Raw genomic sequence first — 7,538 nt, 5'->3', positions numbered from 1 at the left:
AATTGGGATTAGAATCCCTTGAGAGGGAAGCATGTTCTGTAGGTTTTCTGGCCCTTTCTAAATACAAGAGATTTTTAGTCTTTTGTTATCTACAGATGTTTAGTTTGCTGGATTGTGCCCCCTCCTTGGTTATCACAATCAAATGGTAACCAGGAGTTAAAAATTGTTAAGAAATATGTTTCTATTATGTCTTCTATCTCTTTGGATACTTCTGTATTTTACAAGGATTTCTTCCTTGTAAGTATATTGATAGCAATAGGTCAGTTCATATTTTTTAAAGTCAGTACCCTACTCTCATTACTCTATATTTAGATGTCTGTATTGTGCCTTTCTTTAGTGCTATGGCAATTATTGTCATCATTGTTGTAACCGTGGTATTACTACCACAGGTTTACCTGTACTGAGGGTAGCATGGGCCTTCCACCTATGTCAATTTTTCATACAACATGAGCAAGTAAAATAGCAAGTATCTCATCTATTAAAGATATAACAAAGGTCTTGTGAGAATAGTACCCAGTCTACTGAAAAGGAACAATATACAATTAAATGTTTCTAATCTTATGATCCAGTAGGTTAAAATATCCAGTCATACATCTCTGGACCTCAGTTCCTGGGGAAGATTCTCTCTGGGTCATTATGCACCTCCACTTATTTTCTATTGATTACTGGAAACAACTCACTATTGTAATGCTATATCTTGGGTTGGACTTTAAAATAATTTTAATAGACTTTAATATCCAGTTTTCTCCCAAAGTTTATATCCTAATATTCCAGTTACACATTGCCATTTCCTTTGGTTATTCACAATGAGAAAAATGGATAAATAAATGGGCATATGTTAAGCAAAGAGTCAGGAAAGGATGGAAGGATCTAATTATGGTAGCAAATCTTAGCTGTACCCTCACTTAATATTGACCCTCCCGGAAAACATGAGATCTCTTATGCTCTTTGGAATATTCCCCTCAACCCACTTCTTGGTTTAAATTGAAATCTGCCTCCCGCTGATAAAAATCCTTCCCTGTAAGTCTTCTTAAGAGGTGGCCATTATTCTCTCATGGTTCAAGAACTCCTTAGTCCTAAGCTAGAAATAATACCCCTCTCAATTCCCGTTGTTGCTTATCCTCCTATAGAAGACTCTTCCTTCTTTGAAGTTCATATTATTTAGCTATTCCATACACCTACTGTGGTCATTTACTAACTTTTCATTCATCAAAGATTTTGGCACCTGCTTTTCCTTTCCACCCAATCCTTACCACATTCCTGGGAGATTTCAATGTCCACATGGATGATTCATTGAATACACTGACTTCTACCTTGACTACCTTCTCTGCCACTACCCCTCTTCCATAGTCTCGTCTCACTCTAGAAAATATCACAAAACTGCCCAATCTCCATTCTCCAAACTAACTACATAAAGCATCTCCTTTCTGATTTTCTACCTTGTTTGTTGGACTATTCCCAACATAACATTTCTTCAACCCCATTAGCACCTGAGTGTTTGGTCTCTTTACTTCTTATCTAAATCAGTCTCTTTTTTTATCTTCATTTCTCTTCCCATTTAAGGAAAAATTCATAACCTATCTTTATAGCCATTCTCTTGACAACTCCCTAAATTTCTCTGCCATTCTCTACACCCTGTTACATTTGAGTGGAAAGAACTAAACCTGAATAAACTCAGACACCAATGCAGGACTACACAGATAACAAAGGATCATGTAAACATGACACCACCAAATGAAACTAATAAAGCTCCAATAACCAACCCCAAAGAAATGGAGATCTATAAACTGCATGAAAAAGAATTGAAATAATAATCTTAAAGAAGCTCAATGAGAAGCAAGAAAACCAAAATAGACAACTAAACAAAATTAGGAAAACAATGCATGAACAAAGTGAAAAGTTTAACAAAGAAATAGAAACCATAGTAAAGACAAAAAAAAAAAAAAAAAAAAAAAAAACCCAGAAATCCTGGAGCTGAATAATACAATAAAAGATAGAAAAATTCAGCAAAAAGTTTCAACAACTGACTCAATCATGCAAAAGAAAGAATTAGTGAATTCAAAGATCTGTCATCAGAAATTAGTCAATTAGAGGATCAAAAAAGGAAAAAGAAAAAGCATAAAGGACTATGGACACCATCAAGCACACAAATATACAAATTATGACAGTGTCAGAAGGAGAAGAGACAAAAAGGGACAAAAAGCTTATTTAAAGAAATACTAGCTAAAAATTCCCAAATCTTGAAAAGGATATAGATATCCAGATCCATAAAACTCAAAGAATCACAAGACAAATTAACCCCAAAAAAGAATATTCCAAGATATTGTAATAAAATTGTGAAAGTCAAAGATGGAAAATTTTGAAAGAAGCAAGAGAAAAGCAGCTCATCACATACAAGGGAACCTACATAAGGCTAACAATGGACTTCTCAACAGAAACCCTGCAAGTCAGAAAGGAGTGGGATGACATATTCAAAGTGCTGAAATAAAACAGTACAAGCAAAAATACTGTATTTGGCAAAGGTATCCTTCAGAAATGAAAAAGCAATAAAGACATTCCCAGACAAACAAGAGCTCAGAGAGCTCATCACTACAAGACTTGCCTAACAAAAAATGCTAAAGAGAATTCTTCAGATTGAAATGAAAGAATGCTAAGTACGACATGAAAACATATGAGGTCAGAGATGGTGGTTCATGCTGGTAATCTCAGCATTTTAGGAGGCCAAGGCAAGTGGATCAATTGAGGCCAGGAGTTTGAGACCAGCCTGGCCAACAAGATGAAACCCCATCTCGTGCCTGTAGTCCCAGCTACTCAGCAGAATTGCTTGATTCTCCCTCAGGCAGGAAAATCGCTTGAACCCAGGAGGCAGAGGTTACAGTGAGCCAAGATCATGCCACTGCACTCCAGCCTAGGCAGCAGAGAAAGACTAGAAAGAAAGAAAGAAGAGAAGGAAGGAAAGAAAAGAAAATAAGGAAGAGAGAGAGAGAAAGAAAGAAGAAAGAAAGAAAGAGAAAGAAAGAAGAAAAGACAGAAAGAAAGAAAATAGGAGAGAGGAAGGAAGGAAGGAAAAGAGAAAACATATGAAAGTATAAAACTCATAGGGAAAGTTAAATACACAGTCAAAATCAGAATACACTAATATTGTAATAGTGGTGTGTATTTCACTTCCAAGATGACAAGATGGATTAAAGACTTAAATGTTAGACCTAAAACCATAAAAACCCTAGAAGAAAACCTAGGCATTACCATTCAGGACATAGGCATGGGCAAGGACTTCATGTCTAAAACACCAAAAGCAAAGGCAACAAAAGCCAAAATTGACAAATGGGATCTAATTAAACTAAAGAGCTTCTGCACAGCAAAGGAAACTACCATCAGAGTGAACAGGCAACCTACAAAATGGGAGAACATTTTTGCAACCTACTCATCTGACAAAGGGCTAATATCCAGAATCTACAATGAACTCCAACAAATTTACAAGAAAAAAACAAACAACCCCATCAAAAAGTGGGCAAAGGACATGAACAGACACTTCTCAAAAGAAGACATTTATGCAGCCAAAAAACACATGAAAAAATGCTCACCATCACTGGCCATCAGAGAAATGCAAATCAAAACCACAATGAGATACCATCTCACACCAGTTAGAATGGCAATCATTAAAAAGTCAGGAAACAACAGGTGCTGGAGAGGATGTGGAGAAATAGGAACACTTTTACACTGTTGGTGGGACTGTAAACTAGTTCAACCCTTGTGGAAGTCAGTGTGGCGATTCCTCAGGGATCTAGAACTAGAAATTCCATTCGACCCAGCCATCCCATTACTGGGTATATACCCAAAGGACTATAAATCATGCTGCTATAAAGACACATGCACACGTATGTTTATTGCCGCATTATTCACAATAGCAAAGACTTGGAACCAACCCAAATGTCCAACAATGATAGACTGGATTAAGAAAATGTGGCACATATACACCATGGAATACTATGCAGCCATAAAAAATGATGAGTTCACGTCCTTTGTAGGGACATGGATGAAACTGGAAATCATCATTCTCAGTAAACTATCACAAGAACAAAAAACCAAACACCGCATATTCTCACTCATAGGTGGGAATTGAACAATGAGAACACATGGACACAGGAAGGGGAACATCACACTTCGGGGACTGTTGTGGGGTGGGGGGAGGGGGGAGGGATAGCATTGGGAGATATACCTAATGCTAGATGACAAGTTGGTGGGTGCAGTGCACCAGCATGGCACATGTATACATATGTAACTTACCTGCACATTGCGCACATGTGCCATAAAACCTAAAGTATAATAATGATAATAATAATAATAATAAAAGAAAAAAAAAAGGTAAAAAAAAAAAAAAAAAAAAAAGAAAGAGAACAAGACAGACAGCTCAAAATCAGTGAGGACAGGATGAGGTGTATACATACCCCAGCTTTCTCATTTCTCAGGTGGAACAGCCCAGAGGAATTTAGTCCATATTTCCACATGCAGTTGATCTTCAGTTATCCTGAGTCAGTTGGGTTGTTGATGTGTCTTTTACCACTCATCTTCTGTTCCCTCCTTCACCTTCCTCCTTTTCTCCCAGTGTAAATTTGCTGCTTAAAAAGGAATCCTCATTGCTGATGGAGCCAAACTAATATAGTTTAAAAAAAAATCGTTATTCTTTTGTATGAGGGGTATTTCTCACCTGAATTCTTATCATTTCTTTTTCTTTGACATGTAGGAATATTCAGGAAGAATTTAATTTTTCTTTACCAATCTATTTTAGATTGAATTTACGCAGCGATATTTTTTTCTGTGTGTTAAAACCAAAAATTAAGTTGTAAGCCACCAACCAGCTGAATGGACTCCTCTTTTGGCAGAGAGAACTTCAAAGAAATCTGAAAAACTAGGTTAGGCCATGACTGGCAGATGGGTTTAGAGGTGCCTCATTATACTTTCCTCCCTTTGGTGTTCAGACACAACTGACCAGCATTATCATTACAACAGAGATCTTTGGACTGACAAAACAGATGATTTGTAGCAATAAGATGCCATACTCCAACGTGACAGATAATAGGCCATGAAAAATATATAAATATTTTACTCTAAAAATATTTCTTTGACATATTCTGAGTGGCCCTGCAACGCTACTTGTTGTGGGGGAATCTGCAGAGAATCTCCTCCCCTTACTAAGTCTTTTCCAAAGAGTCTGACCTTTTTTTTTAAGGTCTGATAAGCAACATTCACCGTCTACTTTGTCTGCTACCCATAGGATTCATCTACATGACAAGAACCTTGTCTTCCACACCCCCTTATCTAAAGTCAAGTATTTCTTTATGATGAATTCAACTCTTTAGGCAGAGCTTAACTCTTTCAACCAGTTGCCAATCAGGAAACCTTTGAATCCACCTGTGACCTGGAAGCCCCTGCTTCAAGATATCCCACCTTTCTAGGACAAAGTAATGTATATCTTATATGTATTGATTTGTGTCTTTGCCTGTAACTGTGTCTCCCTAAAGTGTATAAAACCAACATGTAATCCAACCACCTTGGGCACGTTTGCAGGACCCCCTAAGGCTGTGTCACAGGCCATAAGCCTTATCTTTGGCAAATAAACCTATACATTGATTGGTTAAAAAAAAAAAAAAAAAAAAAAAAAAAGAAAAAGAAGAGGCTCCAGGTTGACAAATGGTGGGGGAACAGAAAGAAACTGGCTACCGTTCGGACTATTTGTAGTCATGTACAGAACATGATCAAGGGTGTTACACTAGGCTTCCATTACAAGATGAGGTCTGTGTATGCTCACTTCCCCATCAACGTCGTTATCCAGGAGAATGGGTCTCTTGTTGAAATCCGAAATTTCTTGGGTGAAAAATACATCCGCAGGGTTTGGATGAGACCAGGTGTTGTTTGTTCAGTATCTCAAGCCCAGAAAGATGAATTAATCCTTGAAGGAAATGACATTGAGCTTGTTTCAAATTCAGCGTCTTTGATTCAGCAAGCCACAACAGTTAAAAACAAAGATATCAGGAAATTTTTGGATGGTATCTATGTCTCTGAAAAAGGAACTGTTCAGCAGGCTGATGAATAAGATCTAAGAGTTATCCAGCTACAGAAAGAAGATGCCAGATGACTCCTAAGACCTATTTGTGATATTTAAATGATGCAATAAAAGACCTATTGATTTGGGAAAATAAAAATAAAAATAAAAATAAAAAAAAATAAAAAAAAAAAAAGACAAAGTGTGATGTGTAACTCTTTTTATACACTGTTGGATTTGATTTGCTAAGATTTTGTTGAGGATTTTTGCATCTATGTTTATGAGAGATATTGGTATGTAGTTTTTCTTTCTTATAACATCTTTATTTGGTTTTGGTATGGGTCATGCTGGCCTCAAAGAATGAGTCAGAAAATATTTTCTCTGCTTTTATATTCCTGAAACTATTGTGGATGATTAGTATTATTTCTTCCTTAAATGTTTCGTGGAATTCACCAGTGAAACCATCTGAGCTTGGTGCTTTTTTAGGGAATTCTTGATTCAACTTCCGCAATAGATATAGTCCTATTTAGATTATCTGCTTCTCCTTATGCAAGTTTGTGCAGAGGCTGAATAGTATGATTGAAATTGAGGTTTTGGAGAAGGTACACACATAGTGATGATGACTAAGTCAAGGATGACTATGTGCTGAATCTAAACTCTGGGGAGTCCCAGAGGCCATTTTCTATACATGCAAACACATTTTTGTGCACACATATATAGTGTATATATTTATACAAATGGGATTGTATTATACGGATGGTGTTTATACAAATGGGATTGTATTATACAAATGGGATTGTATTATATGAATGGGATTGTATTATACGGATGGTTTTTTTTTTTCCATTTTACTGTATTTTGAGCTTCCTTCCATGTTAGTATTCACTTGTTCAATTGGTATTTATTGAGCAGATATACAATGGTGTAAAAACCAAACTGCTTGCTCTGATAGAATTTACATTTTGATGGGGGTGGTAGTGGAGACAATATGCTCATAAAAATACTTAAAGAAGAATTTCATGTTCCAAGTGCTAGACCATGGAAGGTATAAATTAGAGTAACGAGATAGAGATTGATGTGGGGAGAGGACCACAAGAGGTAGGCTTCTTTCAGCTGTGACTTGAATAATGTGAAATAACTAGCCATGCAAAAATCTAAATGAAGAGCATTCCAGGTAGGGAAAATTTGGGGGAAGTGAGTGAGAAAAAAATAGCTCTATATTTTGAATGCCTACTACAAACCATGTGTATATTCTAAACATTTGATATACATTGCTTCATGCTATCCTCATGCAAACCCGAAGAGTAGAAAGTACTATTATTGCCATATACTGAGAAGGAATTGAGCCACAGTCTGAGTAAGTAAATTGCTCAGGCCACATAACTCTGGTGTGTGGTAGAGTTAGTGCTCAGTTCAGGCAGGTTTATCCCAGAGACCATGGCATATCCTTTTTTCCCTCCCCTCCCCTCCCCTCCCCTTGCCTCCCCTTGTCTCC

At 36.9% G+C, this 7,538-nt stretch overlaps 1 protein-coding gene across 1 annotated transcript; it reads left to right on the top strand.

Moving 5' to 3' along the window:
* Positions 1 to 5,665: 5,665 nt before the first annotated feature.
* On the top strand, positions 5,666 to 6,131 carry LOC134738705 (large ribosomal subunit protein uL6-like; the record flags this gene model as incomplete). The annotated part of the gene is made up of 1 exon (XM_063656055.1): positions 5,666 to 6,131. A coding segment is annotated over one exon (429 nt), but the record flags the coding sequence as incomplete, so codon positions are not given.
* Positions 6,132 to 7,538: the final 1,407 nt, after the last annotated feature.

Source organism: Pongo pygmaeus, chromosome 19 (assembly GCF_028885625.2).
Source record: "Pongo pygmaeus isolate AG05252 chromosome 19, NHGRI_mPonPyg2-v2.0_pri, whole genome shotgun sequence".
Classification (NCBI taxonomy): domain Eukaryota; kingdom Metazoa; phylum Chordata; class Mammalia; order Primates; family Hominidae; genus Pongo; species Pongo pygmaeus.
Note: the sequence above shows the minus strand (reverse complement) of the source record. Positions and strands in the feature narration are given on the sequence as shown.